Consider the following 16,993-nt stretch of genomic DNA (forward strand, 5'->3'; position numbering starts at 1 on the left):
ACCTTTAAACATATTTGAGGGGACACGTTTTTCAGTATTAGCAGCTTCCCTTCCTTTTGATATTTTGCATAAATAAAAAACAAAAGAAAAAAATACATCCATAGAGTAGCAGTCAGTTTATACATTGGTGTTGATGTTTAGGAGTTTTCTGAAGTCATTAATTCATTTTGGAGCTGGATATTGATGACTTGGGTTTAAGTGTAGTCATTAGTGATATCATAACCTTTTCAAAAATGCAAGTTTATCTGATTTTAATGAAGTCCACAACCACTTATGAATGTCATGTCTGCCAGAATTTGCCCCCCTTAGACTCTTTTTTTCCATTTGGCTGAACTAAAATTGCATGGTATTCTCAATATACAGTATTTTTTTCAAATCACACTGAAATGATCACTCACAGCAATACCGTTAGAGGCAATAAAGTCCTGACATTTACTCTCCATGAATTTGTGTTCTTGCTACTGTAACTACAAGAGTGCCCAAAATATAAAACTTCTTTAGTCCCTCTTTGATGTGTTGGCATATTTATGTGTGAAATATGCATGTCTGCATGTTATCAAATGCACCATTGAACACATCAAAACCTGGTGAAATTATATCTTTCCATACATCCTTTTGCTGTTGTTTGCCTTAGCGTGTGTGTGTGTGTGTGTGTGTGTGTGTGTGTGTGTTGCACCTCAGCCCTGAGCAGCTCACGGTGCTTCTGGCCCCTCTCCTCAGCTTTGATCTGTGTCAGACATCTGAGGTTGTGGAGTTCTTCTCGGAGGCAGTTTGACTCCCTCAGCAGCTCCTGAATCATCTCATACTGCTGCTTCTTCTGGCTCTCCTCCTCAGTGACTGATAGCTAGGAGGGAACACATTTAGCAATGTTCTCAGTTGAAAAGTCTCCTGATTCCAGTTTGACTGATATTGATGTGCTATTGATTGTGTTACAAGGAAGATGGATAGAGGATGGATATTGAAACTACGGGGGCACAACTCACAAGCTTTTCCCCCAAAAGAGCATAAAGAATCACAAAGGGAGAAATCTTATCCATAAAATTGACATTTATTTACACAAGATGCACACTTTGCAATCACAGTCTAAATTAAAATTAATTCACAAACTCCGTAAACATACTCTAAGGGGCTACGGCAGTAGACTGCATTGCATTTTGCAGGCACTAATGATATTGTATCCACCCACGTTGTGCCCACACGTCCCCACCTGTTTTTCAAAGCTGACTTTGAGAGCGTCCACCTCTTTCTGAAGCTCCATCCTCCGCTGGATACTGGCCTCTCTTTTGGGAACGGCATCCAACTGGAAATACCAGGCAGAATGTCAAAAATCAAATTACCATTAGACTTTACATACTGAGAAAGGAAAGACCATGAGGATCCAGCACAAAGATCACCACAACTTCTTATTAAATTCAGTCAGTGCATAATCAATCCCACATCAAACATTGAATGCAAAATAATTAGTACTATATATCATAAATTTCTTCAGGCCTCTCTGCTCGCGGTTGGATCTTGTGACACTGAGAGTGTTCACCCAGACTAATAAAGAATGAATTCCTTTAGGCGGAGGATCGCCCCTCACTGCAGCGTTGCCAGGCTTTCTGCTCAGTGATAGAACTACGCTGCCACATATTTAAAAAATGTTAGTCACAAGAAGAAGAAGACTAAATCAATATATTTAAGATGTTTTAAAGAGACGATGCAAGTCCACGTTTTTTTACTTCAGCTACATGTATATGTATGTATATATATATATATATATACATATATATATATATGTATGTAGCACTACACCAAATACCATCACTATTTCAAGTCCTTATTAGCTCTCATTCTGTGTTAAGTTCATAACAACATATTGTGTAAATAAAACTATCAATCACATCCTCTTTGAGATACATTTTTGTGGTAAACTCATACACTGGTGAATCCTCATCTAAGCAGCCCTCACAGTCACATTCATTGTGAGTAATAGCTCATGTGAGAGTTATTAATGATTGGCAGTTTAATGGAAATGAATGAATCATTTCTTAGAGCTGCTTTGATTTCAATATTTCCTAAATGTGGGAAATCTCTAATGTGTCACAGTGATTTCCTTTCATACTGTTGTGTGCTTGTGAAATGTGCTGACACATTTCCCATGACTCACCTATGCGTCTTCTTCTTCTTCTTCCATCTGCTTTCTCTTTAAAAACTGCACACCAGTAAAATTACAGGACTTTTTATTTTTTTTAAAAAAATGCTCCTGATGTAATGGCGATTATCGACTTCTCGATTACTGGCATGCTGACATTTACACTGAAAATGTTCCCACACCTGTTAAGCCTGGAATCTTTTCCGAACCAATCGCCAGTAGCAGTAAAAACATAATGTTGCAAACCACAAGGATTATATTTAATGTTTAACATTATGAGATTTGCCGGTAAAATCTGCATGTCTTCAGACACCCTACATGTAAAAAAGTTTTTCACATAATTTGAGCAGATTTCCAGGAACTTAACAAAAGCTTCCAGATGCTAAAAAAATGCCAGATCACTCAAGAACACTCAAATTGCTTCAAATTTGAGCTGATGCTTTTTCTTTACGCATCAAAAGTAACATCACCATCACCTGTGCCTGTAACTCAACGTAGGTAGATTGCGTGTGTTGGAGCTGCTCGGCAGACATGGTCGACGCGCGCTCCATCCTCTTGAGGGCTTGCATCTGCCTGAGGAAAAACACAGCTACCTTTTGAAATGTGTATCATCATCATAAGGCTACACTTTTCTCAGGAAATGTATTTTCTCAAATTAGGCTCATTATACACAGATTCCTGTCAAATATTCAAGTTTTCAACAGTAGAATGCAACTAAAGAAATGATTTGAACTCTTGCTTGGGAACTCTTTGTTCAAATAAATAATAAAAGTGTTTAAAAAGTACTATGCACAGAGACTGAAGAGTGCGGCAACAAGTTGGCAAGAATGACATTTGGTAGTAATTAAGGTATAAAACAATAAGCTCTTTTGCTGAATGTTTCTTGCCGCGATGTATATACTGTTTATTTTAGGTTTGCAAAACCTTCTCATAGACAGTGTGTAATAAAGTTTTATTGGTATGTGGGGACTCATTTAGTGGTGGGATGGATGCTCAGTTTGACAACATTCTGTACCTGTTTTTCTCCCTGAGCTGCAAAGATTGACTCTCATACAGGTACTTTCTGTCACACATGATGTTCTGCAGCTTCATTTCCAGGATACCCCTGGTGATGAAAAACACAGCGACATGAGTGAAAACAAAAAAAAACAACCCAAAAGTTTATTTCATTAAATCACATTTGCCCTCACCAGTGTCTGTTTTTGACTGTGATTTTGTTAAGAGTATATACCTGATCCCCATGACTTCAACCTCCTCCTCCTTCTTGACCTCCTGCTCTTTCAGCAGCTGCCTGCACTCCCTCTGACCGGTCTCTACCCGGGCCCTGACACCCTCCAGCTCCTTCATCACCTCCTTCTTCTTTGATCCGAGGGAATGATTACGCTCTTCCACCTCCTTCACTTGCTGCTCTATTTCTGAAATCTCTGTGTTTATCATTTCCATCTTCTTCATTGCAGCTCTGATGTGTGTTTGTGGGGGGAAAACAGAAGGAAGAGTGTCAGTATCTGTTTATTACTCCAGACTGGCACTGTCAAAGTGCATGTCTTATGAAATAACAGCATATGCATCAATCTTTTACATACATCCCCCCAGTACCCCTCAGCTTTGTGAATTTCAAGTTGCGTGGCTCATACAGTCAATTTCACTGCATCAGTTGCAACCCAAATGTTAATATGAAATAAACATAAAAGAGACTGCAGCGAGGCTGCACTTGAATATGAAATGAATGATGGCTGATGCATGTGGTCGCAATTTCTATTAATTTAAAAAGGCTGGACATCTTCAAATCCTTGTGAATCATTTGAATGTTGAAACAAATAGTAGTCTGTTTTTTAGTTCCTCATTTGAACTAAAATGCGCCTTGCCACAGAGTCGCAAACTCTACTGTACATCCAGAGGAGCGCAGAGATAATTTGCAGAAGTGAACAACAAGTATAAATCTGGAAAACGATGGTTCCTGCAGGAAACTGAATGAAAAAAATTGATCTTTAGCTTCAGTTTTGCACAAATTCTGTTTGTTTCATATCAGGTCTGACCTTAAGTTACACTAAGCAAAAACAAATCACAGCACATGCTGTTTCTGCTATGAAAACTACAGTATGTTAACTCAGTTCATCCATTACTTTCTTGTATTAGAGATCAAGATGAACCGGAGGAGACAGATTACAGAGGGATTTGAGCTAACCGACAGGAGGATTGTACAAATCAGGGAGTGAATTAATTTCCAAACTGTACTTCTGTTGTCTTTTCTTCTCAGTGTTGTCTCACTAAGGGACCTTAAGTAGCTCATTTTGGGCTTTTATCCCCAATGTTTGGAACATTAACTTTCCTGCGCTTCTTAAATACAGATTGTTAAGGGGTTGAATGTACTTACTCCCTCTTAGAGCGTTTCCTTTCTATCTCCTTTGAAATCTGGTCAGGTATGCTGATGAGCCGTGCTTTCTCATCCTTGTAACACAGAAAGAGAGACAGAGACACACAAACATGTGAAAGAAAGCAGATGATTTGTTATTTTATTGATGGTGTGCTGTAAGCTGTGCTCACACACACACACACACACACACACACACACACACACACACACACACACAGACCTCTCTGAGCTCTATGATCTTCTTCTTGTCTCCCAGCTCTTTCTGTTCCTTCAATAGCTGCGTTTCATGGGTTTCCACATCTTCCATCAGACTTCTGTGCAGGGCATGAGTGCAAGATACACATTAAAGTACATTTGTGTTCTAAAAAAAATGGGATTAGATTCAGCTGCAGTGCTTCTTATTAAAATGAGCCAGTTTAATAATTCTGAGGAATCACATAAATAAAGACAACGCCATAAAGAGAGTATCAGTATACAGGGCAATGCAAAAAAAAAAAACTACATATGTGCTCCTTGTGCACCAACTGGATAATTGAAATTGAAATACCTGACTTCCACTTGTCTCTGAGCCACCTCTTTTCTCAGATCCTCATATTTGTCCTGCAGGGTCTTTGTTCTGCTCTCCAGCTCCTGGAGGATCAACCAGCAGTATGAATATTAGATCATATATCAAGAATATCGGGTCAATGATGAGAATTTAATTCAGCACAGGCTGCACAGCCAAAATACCATTTGTCCCCCCCCCCCTCCTCTCTTTTCTTAGTATCTGATCCTATTTTTTCAGAGTAGGTTTCAACCTTTGCATTTCGGTTTTTATTTCTTGAAAGTTATGAACATATTTTTGTTCCAATCTGTCTGTATTGCTTGTGTCTGAGTGAGGTTTGCGTATTTCAGATTTTAAATCAGATTATTATGACGCTTGAGTCAAGTCCTTACGTTGTTTCAGTTTTAGGGGAATTTTACAGTTTTATAACAAGTTCTAGTTTGATTCCTGAAATTGAATCGTCATCACTCCTTACCATGAAACAAAGACTTGTTTGACACTCAAACATTGCTGGAAAAAATGTTGGATTACACTGAGATCATTTTACAAGCATGAATATGAACTTCAATTGCAACTGTTGTAAACCAGCTGTCCTCAATTCAATTTTATAAATGTCATCTCCTTTAAAGCTAGTTTTTGTTTTTGTACCCTGTTAATCATGTCTGACAAGGCTGTATGTGTTTGTGTGTGACAGAGAGAGAAGAATGCAAACTCCTCCCAGCCGCCTTTGAATGACTCATTAGATTGAAGGCCCAATCCAATGAGACACATTGTTTCCATAACAATGGGAAAAGGACTTGTACAGAAAATGACCCTTTCATACATACACTCCATTACATTAACATAATCACTGGCTTGAACTGTTCTGTTAAATGCAGTAGCTTCTGTTAATACCTTCTTGTGTTTTGGTATTTGAATGTTATTTGACTGTTAACAAACAACAAGTACCACTTCTCTCTCTGTTGTAAATATTAAGTCTGGTTCATCTGTCTCCTAAGGTTGTGTGTTCTCATAAAGAAGTGGAAGTGAAATGTTTTTATCCACAAAGTACCTCTATAAATATTACTAAAATACTACACTGTGGAACTTAAGCAATTGCTACAACTGGTTTACTGCAATAACGGCTCCCTACAGCGTATTTTGCTGATGTAAATTCACTTTTAATGATTACCTTTTATGTTACTCAACACAATGGCTCATGTGGGTCTACTAAATGATTTGGTTATGTTATAGCCACTGATAATTTAGCTTCATTTCTTCAAAATCACATTTTTTCCTGTTTGTTTGGTTTGTTGAATGTAACTAAATACTGACTCATGGACACTGTAGTTTTGGAAATGACATTAACCAGAGGTACAAAAGCAGAGTTGTAGCAAATTTGGAATGTTTTGTAGCTGCAATCAGTAATAAATCCGTAGTTGCATAGTTGAGCCAAGAAGTATCCAAAATCCAAAAGTTCACTGATGCAAGCTGCTGGATTAATGAATCAAGTTCTACAAAGCACAAACTCTAACCTTCCCTTGCCATTAGCGGCACAGTCAACAGAATTTTAAGTTTGATAAGTGGATTATTGTTGATGCAATCCTCCTTGAGACAACTCTAACGTTGTTATGTGCATATTCTTGTTCCTCTAATCAGATTTTCAACACAATTTTTAGTGCTGACTTTTCATCAGCCACTTAAGTGTTCCATGTCTGTCCATGTGTTAGAAAAGCTCAAACTGAACTATATAATGTGGTGGTGCAGACTTCTGATTGAGTAAATAATAAAGTAATACAGTGCTGAAATTTCCTACAGCATTACAGAGTAATATAGTATTAAAATGACCCATAGCATTATAATACTGTAGACATCTCACAGCATCAAGTAGATACTGGGATTTTAGTGTGAATTGAAAATTCATATTTTTATTGTGTTTCCTTCTAAAGCAACTTGCAAAGATTCATGTATATTATTATTTATAAAATTGGTAGTTAACATCTCGCAATCTGATTGGTTGATAGGCATAGTATAATGAACATATACTACAGCTGTGACATTTAATGTCCTTTTTACAGTTCTATTTTTAATTATCACCCTATGGCTACCGTTAAAATGTTGCCCGCAATCTGTAAGCAAGCAGGGACGACGCAGAGCTCCACCAACCACTGTCTCTGCAGCACCACGGCGCAAAAGCTTTCGGATGCCTTGTCAACGGGCACAAATGTGAGAGCTCTCTCCAGAACTATTGGTCACCGAAGCTCAGTGTCCAGAGAAGGTGGAGCAGCATCCTCGCCACACCAAGCAACGCCTCCCTTAACAAAGTTAGTCAGCCTAACTTAATTGCAAACACTTGTTGTGACCCAATGATGCTGGACGTTTTTCCATGGCTGTACAATTAATGGGAACATTCAAATTAATGTGAATAAATAAACTCTGGTTAGATTGCTGACTAGCTTGAACATTAGTTTAGCAGTTTACTAATGTTGCATAGCAACCACAGGCAGCAGGAACTACTTCCTTATAAATGACTCTTGTCATGTAATTGTTACTCAATAAAACTGTTTTTTATTGGATTGTGTCTATAATTTCTGTATTGTAATATTTGGTAACTGTTATATAAAAGCAATATCTCACGACTAGCTGTGGTATATTGTGATTATATCACAGAGAAGGGGGTTGTCGGCCCTCCACACAATACTCCTCCCACGGCTAGTCGTGAGATATAACTTATATATAGTGTGGGCACTACTACAGTATATGTAATTCTTTGAGTTGGAGTGGGAGTAGACATTCATACAGGAATCAAGTATGCTACCAACAGCTGCCCACTGACCAGACATATTTGGCTCTGAGAGTCTGAGTGTAGATTTTTATGATGTATTTTTTACCAAGTTTAAATAATATATTTACTTCCTTTGTTGTGTATTTCTATAATGTGAAAGTGAAGATGTTTTCATGCTATCAGTAACCTTTGTGGATGATTACCAGCCACTATTGACTAACTTGATTTTCCCGCTTAAACAAAGGTTAAAAACCCCTCTCTCTATCTGACACAAGGATTAAAACTTGTTCTTCTGAATGGGAGACTGTTATATAAAATGTTTTAGCTTCACATTTCTTAACATGGTTCTATCCGCCAAGTGCAAGTCTTCATATTGAGGGATTAAACCTGGATGGAGGCTTAAAGTGAAACTCATATTTATCCTCTCTGAAAACCATTGTTGCAGTTGTAATCCACGTCCCCGAGACTAGACCGGAAAGGTGCAATGATGAACTTACAGCAGGTTTCGGCTGAATCTCATTTTCTCTCTCCAGACACCGCTTCTCTTCCCAGAGACTGCATCGGGGTGAGGTAAGGTGAGGAGAGGAGAGGAAGTGTGAATGAAATGTGAAAAAGAAAACCGAACTAATGAAGTTATGAAGAGAAAAAAAACAACATGTTTCAGTTCCTTGTTCGACAGAATCAGGAATGCATTCAGCGGAACCTCTTTTTAGGTGTTTAAAAATACATTGATGTGAACTTTCCTGTGAACCAAACTCTTGTTAAATGGTATAAATTCTTCTTACTGCAACAAAAATACATTGAAAAGCCAAGGATGAAGAACCCTTATTATCGAAAAGTTCGAATAAAAAAAAAAAAAAAAAAGGTATGGAACCTTATAGTAAGTGAATTAAAAAACCTATATGCTCCTCATACATAAACACAGAAAATCACCCCAACACAGTATAAATGTGCATTTAAAAGCATAATTTCTATGAATTTTTCATCTCCCTGCGGCAGGCGCTTTTTAAACAGTTGATTAAAGTTTGCATGAAATAATTCCAAGTCAACTCCATCATTGTGAAAAACCTTACAATAGCAGATGTACAGTGTACAGCTGCACGTTTCACAAAGTAAATGATATTTATCTTCCTGACAAGTTGATGTATCGGATATTAACGGATATATTTAAACTGCATGAATGCTAAAGTATGTGAGTCGGGGGGGGGGGGGAAGCTGAATTTCCATGTATCTGTTTGGCTGAAGATAAAGGACGCAAAGATATTTTAAAAAAAGCACATTTGCATGGCGAGCATCTGCTTGTCATATGCGGACTGTCAGCCATTTGGACAAAGGGAGAGGCGAAAGGGGGGCGGAAAAAAAAGAACAGAAGTCAGGAAGAGGGGGAGATATTTAAGCTGGAGGAGATGAAAGAGAAGAGGGAGAAACAGAGATGATGAAAGGACAAGAGAGCTCACTACTGTCACAAATAATATGCACACTCACCGTCTAATACTGTCTATTCCTGCATCCTGGGAGAATGCTCTGTAAGTGGTTTTCATTTAATATTTCAATTACTGCTAGGCCTCCAACTCCCTGCCTCAGCGTGTGTGCTCTGCACTAAAAAAAAAAAAACACTGTATCCTACAGATCATATCGTTGCAGTACAGTTGTGAGCTTATGTGCAGTGAGTGGTTTAATATTGCTGAAGCAATCCAGGGTCAAATGTAATTCAGAGGAGATATTAAAAAAAGAGATCTGTTTAAAGGACTAAACTGTTGAGTAAATAGGGAGTATGAGGAATATTCGACTTTCTAGAAATGATCCTTGGGCATAGAGTTTAAGCTAAATAATTCTCCTCTCATTTAGACCTTTAAAACTCTTCTTCTTCATATTCATTTCCCATTTTTCACCCCGAAACTTCATTTACACTTTAAAACCAGTCACCAGATTAGCTCCTCATATGCTTCCGCCTTTCATAGTTCTTAAGTAATCAGAGTTCATGCTCTTTTCAGACCCTCTCAAAATTTTCATCACGCACTCTCTCCCTCTTCCGCCCTCAAACTTTTCTCAGCTGTTGAACTGACTGACACTTTAAGTATTTACAGTACACTGCACGCACCTCAACTATTTCTAGCGCTTCTACTTCAACAGAGATTTCAGCTCCTCTCAGCCCTCTACACATCAGCTGACAGTGAAACAAATCATTTTTCTCTCTTCAACTGACAGCTCAAATACTCTAATTGACATTTCAACTGCTTTCATAACAACTGACACTTTAACTATTTACAGTTCACACCCTGAGACTATCTCTGGTGCTTCATCTTCGACTGACATTTCACCTGCTTTCATCTCTCGCTCTTTGAATGATAGTTCAACTTCATTCGGTGCTTAAATACAAAGTGACCACTCAACTGCCTACAGGGCTTAAACTTGAAACACTCCAAAAGACATTTCAAATACTGTCAATGCTTATGAAAACATTTGAAGACATTTTAACCTGTTTACAGAGTTTGTGCTTCCTGTTTGGGCTTCTGAAAATTGCTCTTTAGTTGAACTGCTTGCAACTCTTGGATATATGCAAGGGTACCAGTGTAGACATTACTTTGTTTTAAAAAAAAAAAAGGTCATGGTGTACGTTATCATGTTGCTTAGCAATGTTCCAATAAACTCCCTTTGGCCCTTGATAAAAAAGAGAGTTTGTGTACAGCATAGAGGGAGATACTTGAGTGAGTGCGTTCTTTTCCATTTCTGTGGGTGTGCTTGACCCTTTGGACACACAGATAGCAGTGTTGAGTGAGCTGGAGGAAGGAAAAGAGAAACCTGCAGCAGAAAGGAGGAAAATTGGTTCTGATGAAAAAAAGAGGCTCATGGGAGCGAAAGGAAAGGATTAGAGGAGAGGAAAAGAAACGAATACCAGTGCTGACGTCAGAAAAGCTCAGACAAGCAAACACGTGATTTTGAAGAAATGTGGCTACTGAAACAGAAACGACATTTATTTTACGTTAACACTGAAAGTGACAAAAGTTTTTCTGCTTATCATTGTGACTACTTTCAGTCATTGTGACTACTTTTTTCTTATTGAAAGAACTACTTTCAACGGGCAAGATTAATTCTGCAGGGCCAAGCAATACACACTGTGCCAATACTGTGTGTGTGCGCGCGCCTCTTGTACTCTTTCACCTTCACCTCCCTCTAAAGTCAATAAAAACTTGTGAAGATGCTGCCTCATGAAGCTCACCCCAGCGTTTGGTCCCTAGTTACTCATCTGTGACTGTGTGTGTGTGTGTGTGTGTGTGTGTACCCGTATACCCATGAGTGTGTATGTGTCCATGCACGCGTAAAATCTGCTACTGTACACAACTTTTCTCTTTGCCGCTCCTGTTTCACTTCTGTGTTTTGTCCTTACTCTCTTCTGTCTCTTGGGCTCTTCTTTGTGGTGTGAGGCACGCCTGTGTGTGTGTGTGTGTGTGTGTGTGTGTGTTAACTGGGGATGTTCATTAGGGACGGCTTGTCCAACTGGGGACAAAAGCCGTGGAAAAAGGCTGATTTTTGGGTCAGTGGTTAAGGTTAGGGTTAGGGTAAGTCTCCAGGAAATGAATGTAATTCTATGTAATGTCCCCAAAAGTAACCATGAGCTGATATGTGTGTGTGTGTGTGCGTTACATAGACAAAGCTACAGTTGTATTAGTTTGTAGTATTGTCAGTAACTATATGTTTGTAGTAGATATATTTCTTTTCTTGTATCAAATGCCATTTTTGTTTTGATTCATCTGACATTTAATTTAATATCTGTCTGAAAATGAAAGTTGTAGCATGAGTGAATGCAATATTCATGATCGTTAGCTTCCTGTTTGTTAACATCCTGTACAGCTCACCACTTCAGTTCGTGTTGCATCTTGTACTCTCTGTCCTCGGCTGCTTTCAGTTCATTGTATGCCTGCAGGAGCTGTTGCCTCAGTTCATTGACCTCACTTTCAGGCTCCTCAGAGGTACTCTGCTCCTCTGTTCTCTCCACCTCGGCCTGCAGCTTCTCCAACTCAGCACGATACCTCTTTGCCTCTCCCAAGAGATGGATCTCTGAATCCTGAGTACTGTTGGATGGAACAATGGTTTAAGTGTGCGGTATGCAATGTACAGATACTAACTGCCCGGCAAAAAGCCACATATACAAATCCTGTAACTAGAAATAGTCTAAAGAGTCTTAACTATTGTCTGAATTGGATTGTACCACAAAGACTGTTGTATCATGCGTGTGTAATCATAGCCACTTATCTTTCTGACTCCTAAGCACTGAGCCAATGAATTTCAATGTGCACATTTAGATTTTTTTAGACTCAAGTTAATTTCACTTCTACTTTGTGCTTTGGTAAGGATTTTCAGACTCATTGTTCAATTAAGTTTAGACTTAAGTGTTAAAACTTAAAGGGAAGTACAGCTTGGGGCAGCCAGTTGAAGTGGTTCTAACTTCCTCGTACCACCTCAGCTACATCTTTGCTTTCACCCCTTTTTCTCAAATTAGGATTTCTCGGCTCAATTAACTGAGAAATAACCCCAGTCCAAGCTTCAAAATGTCCCCTCAGAAGCAAGTGGTTGACTGAACTGGATCTGATAAGAAGTCTTTTTCAAGGACACGTCAGTCGGACGGATTCCGGCTGTCACAAGGACTGAACGCAAGTCTGATGTCTCCCCACTTCACTGCTGCGCTGTGCTGTCAGGATCTTTGCAGTCAAAATATAGCTTGAAAATATAACATTAAAAAAATATAACTTTTGCACCAAGGAAAACTTACCTCTTCAGAGTGTCATGGAGTTGCCTGTAGCTGGCTTTCAATGTGGCCACTTTGGTTTTGCTGATTTTGCCCAATGACAACAACTGGGGAGCACAAAAAAGGAATATTACCAATTATATAGACATGAAAAACAGATTGTAAAAAAGATTATTCATAGTTTATGACAACTTCAAGTGTGTGGGATCTGTTTCTGTATGGTAGACAGACTTAACCCACATTTCCAAAATCCTATCAGCATGACTGGTGGCTGGGATTTACTATTTTCCCCTTTGTCAATCATCCACATCTAAAGAGTCCAGCTACAGCCAGACATCCTAAACTTTTTGGCTTTATTCAACTAAGTTGGCTACAAGTCTTCCTGCATGGGTTTGCCAGCTCAGGTTTCACTTTGATCTGACCCAGAGCTGCTGCCTGTATAAAAAGCTAAAGATATTGATAGAATATCTCAGACTGTGGAAATCTCTTGTTGCCATTTTCCCGCCACATAGAATATTCAATAAGGCAATACTGCTAGGAACCAGATACAATTCTGACCAGTAAGCAGTTTTGTGTAATATTGTTTAGTGACAAAATTAAGTTCCAGAAGTTGAAAACTAAATCCCTGAAGACTCTGACAGAGTTTCAAATTTTATAATAGTCCAAACTTTTTGACAAAAATTGTTTTGTTTCTGCTGTAATTTGCTCAAATTTCAGTTACTGTTGTAACAAAAAGCTCCTTTATATCTGTCTTGACTTGCCACGACAAAGTGTGATCGAGCACAACAAAGCCCAACTCCCTGATGCCTGAAAATGGGATTTAACCCAAGTTGGTCTGAATAAACTTTTATCGTCACAGCACATATCACAGAATCAGAACACCTTATCCTGATCAGTATAAAAAACAACCTCCCGCTATCTGTAATCGCAAAAGGAGAAGAAAAATTGTTGACAATGGCCCATAAACAACAACTACAGTTCTCCAGATTAAAAAAGGTACCGTTAGCCATGAATGATTTATTAAAAAAAGCTGATAAAGATACAGTATGCAGCTGTGAAACCTTGGCGAAAAGACAAAAAACAACAGCAAAGAAAAAAGATATCAGGTGAACGGCACTGCAACAAAAAAAAATAATCATCTGTAAGAGTTGTTAAATTTCTCTGTGGTGAGGTAGTTCTGTGTGTGTAACGGTGATAGAAACAGAGGACAGGTGTTCACACTCTTATCTTCAGAGCCAGGTTGGTAGAGCGGGGTGTAATGAGGGATAGCCTTGTCTGTATCAAAGAGCTGCAGGACTGAATATATCTCAGGTCGGACTGTGTAGCAGGTAATCTAATGGCAATGAACACACACAAACACAGACCGATATCTCTTCCCCTGACTTCAAACATTAGGGATAGCCGATTATGTTTTTAGATTCATTCCGTTATATTGTTTATCTGGGTTATTGTCAAATGTGCTCGCAAGTGCCTGTCCGACCACGTTCCAAGGGCTGAAAGGACAGAGATATGAATGTTGTGAATGATGCAGATTAGGGCTCTTGTTAATAAAAATTTATTCAGATGTTTGTGCATTAGCAGTCACCCAAGGTCACATCACTACAAGCAAAAACACCTGACTAGTATTACACAATCTGTGCTTAAAATATTTAAAGTATGATTAAGTCTTACAGTACATCTTGAAGTGCTAAGCTGCTCATCTGGTCCTAATTGATCTCTAACTGCAACAATGATACAACATTAGTCATGTAATCTAATATTCACTCCTAAAAAACAGTAAATTACAGGAACCTGTGCAATTATCTCATCTTTCTGAAACAAAAATAGCAATGTGGGGTTAAATGAGACATCAAATCAGGTCAGCCTTGTGTTTTCAGCAACACAGATGCCAATACAGATGCCAAATCAGCGATGCGACAGACATCCTGAGCGATGCGACAGACATCCTGGCCGTACACAGGACATTTATCCGAGAGAAATAGCCTGAAGCTGTTTCAGGCAGCCTCTCTAATTCTGGTGCCAAGATTTATCTTCAGCAGTAGAGTATTGGAAGCTTTTTATGGCATGGCTGCTTGAGGCTCACATGTGGCGGACCATCTTTGAAGGGAGATAGAGACAATCACTGAAATATATTTATGCAAGCACATACAGTAACTGTCTGTCTACTCCCCCTCCCTCCCACCCACACACACACACACACACACACACACACACGCATGCAAATGTGACAGGTCTGTACTGCAGAACAGCACTAAAAACCTTCCAGTCATATGAGTGTGTAGTGCAGCAGGTATGTGTAACAAAGTGAAGCTCTGGGCTTTAATACTCTGCACCCTCAGGGAGAAAAATAATGACCATCGCTAGGAGGCACAGCACTGCATCACCATCTCTCCCTGTGTGTGTGTGCGCGTGTGTGTGTATCTCTGCCATCATGTCCCGATATTGACTGTTTGAATTGGAGCTGAGCCGACAGCCAGAATGAATCACTTTGTAAGGGGATGTTTTGTGCGGTAATATTTTCCTTTCTGGAGTGCTCCTCTATCAGGGCTGAGCGCCACTTCTGGAGATGAAATCAATTATACGAAAGTGTGTCACTTCTCTAGAAATATGACATGTGTTGGAGCCATTGGAGCCCCAGAAAAAAAAAAGAAATCTAATTAAAGCTGCTCAAGCAGCGATGAATGGGCCCTCGCACCTATCGTGCGTCGGAGGGAGCGGCAGCCGTAGTTTTTCTTTTAATTTTCATGATTATCGAACACTGTGTGAATGGGTAAAATATTATTTGCCAGGTGCCAGTATGTGGTGCTGGAGGTGACATATTGGAATTTGTGTATACATTTGATGAACTATGACATGTAGCAATACATTTACCAGAGGGCAGCTGACATGGATATACATTTTTATGAATATTGGACATTGCATGTCGGAGATAAATATCACTACCTGTGTCCACTATGTGGTGCTAGAAAACATGTATCAAATAATTATTATTATTGTACACAAATCAAAGGAAGTTTGTAACATAAGGCTTGCTTCCTGTTGCCAGTAGGTGGTGCAATGACTATGACTCCGTACTAAAATGTAGAAATCCTCAAGCATGCAAAGCTTTGTGAGTCTTCGAGCACCCCTAGCACCTCAAAAATCCCAGAACTAATTAGGGGGCACTATATAGCCAATGTGTGGTACAAGACTGTCGCCCCCAGCCCAATTGCGATATCAAATAGAAATATTTACTAGTTTGAACATGGGTGCGAGGTTTTGTGAGTTTTTGTGCACTCTTAAGGCTTAAAACGTGTTCGTAAAATGAGAATTGACACACAAGATCCAAAATGACTTCCTGCCAGGTGAAAAAAAATTCAAAAAAATGTATTGATGATGAGAACAATGATCCCACTGAATTTCATGAACATAAAGTAACATTTATCCCAACATAGCCCTGTGTTTGGGGGCACTATAGAGCCTGCTGGCCACGGCTGAGCCCAGTCACTACAGAACTTCGCAATTTTCGCCGGTTCTGACGTGTGTGCCAATTTTCATGAGTTTTCGAGCATCCCAAGCCCTTAAAAATGCAATGTCGTACAAGAATAACAAAAACAATAGGTTCCTCGCACTTTCGATGCCAGGGAGCGTCGGCCTCCTAATTACGTGACCCATGGTTATGAATCACAAAAGATTCTGTTAGCACACTGAAGTAATAACTATGCCCCAAAAACAAATCATCAGTTCCAAGTTAATGAGCTTACTGTGAGTCTAAGTAGGGTAACATCCAGACTGCAAAAGTCACTGGGTGAGGATCCAACTCCAGAGAATAAACAATTTTAATAGCTTGTATGGCTTCAGACTTTCTATGAGATGCTCCATGAAATTGCATAATGTTTGAATAATGTTTGTGGGAAAATATGAGTAAAATTTGAATCCTGCCAATCTAAAAACCACAAAAAAAATGACCACATCATCATCAAATGCAAAAACAACTGCATTGTTGTTGATTAATTATGTGTTTGGTTGTTAAATCTAAACAAAGTGTAAAAACCAATGCAGACTTTAATCTCTGGTTAACCATTGTGCAACTTAACAGCTGCAGATGTAGAATGGAGTAGCGAGGATGAGCCTATTGTCACTCAGAGGACTTAAATTATCCTGTCAGCATACATCTGCCCCATTCTGTGAGCAAGGCACATAAAGTTCTTCATAACGTCTGCTGAAATGCCAAAACAAGGCTTTGCTGAGTACATTAGCGTCCGATTTAGGAAGCTTGACTTCCTTATAATGTGTTTGTTGTAACAATTTGTGCTGCTAAAATATCCCATTTCCCTTCATTAAAAAACACCAGAACCCATTCCTAGCATACAGCGGTTAAATGCAAGAGAATCATTAAGCGGCACAAGTAAATAAAGAGCAGCCAGCAGTTTCAATTAATGACTTCCACA

At 39.1% G+C, this 16,993-nt stretch overlaps 1 protein-coding gene across 3 annotated transcripts in view; it reads right to left on the bottom strand.

Annotated features, from left to right (window-relative positions):
• ccdc146 (coiled-coil domain containing 146) overlaps positions 1-16,993 on the bottom strand; it is a 48,773-nt gene that overhangs the window by 18,547 nt on the left and 13,233 nt on the right. For all 3 annotated transcript variants that reach the window (XM_044342824.1, XM_044342825.1, XM_044342823.1), the window contains exons 3-13: positions 12,588-12,670; positions 11,674-11,889; positions 8,314-8,371; positions 5,056-5,138; positions 4,729-4,822; positions 4,509-4,582; positions 3,366-3,593; positions 3,150-3,239; positions 2,611-2,707; positions 1,208-1,300; positions 677-844 (exon numbers count right to left, since the gene is read on the bottom strand). In XM_044342824.1, coding sequence (XP_044198759.1) covers positions 677-844; positions 1,208-1,300; positions 2,611-2,707; positions 3,150-3,239; positions 3,366-3,593; positions 4,509-4,582; positions 4,729-4,822; positions 5,056-5,138; positions 8,314-8,371; positions 11,674-11,889; positions 12,588-12,670 — 1,284 coding nt within the window. The remainder of the gene's footprint in view (positions 1-676; positions 845-1,207; positions 1,301-2,610; positions 2,708-3,149; positions 3,240-3,365; positions 3,594-4,508; positions 4,583-4,728; positions 4,823-5,055; positions 5,139-8,313; positions 8,372-11,673; positions 11,890-12,587; positions 12,671-16,993) is intronic.

Source organism: Thunnus albacares, chromosome 23 (assembly GCF_914725855.1).
Source record: "Thunnus albacares chromosome 23, fThuAlb1.1, whole genome shotgun sequence".
NCBI classification, from domain to species: Eukaryota; Metazoa; Chordata; class Actinopteri; order Scombriformes; family Scombridae; genus Thunnus; species Thunnus albacares.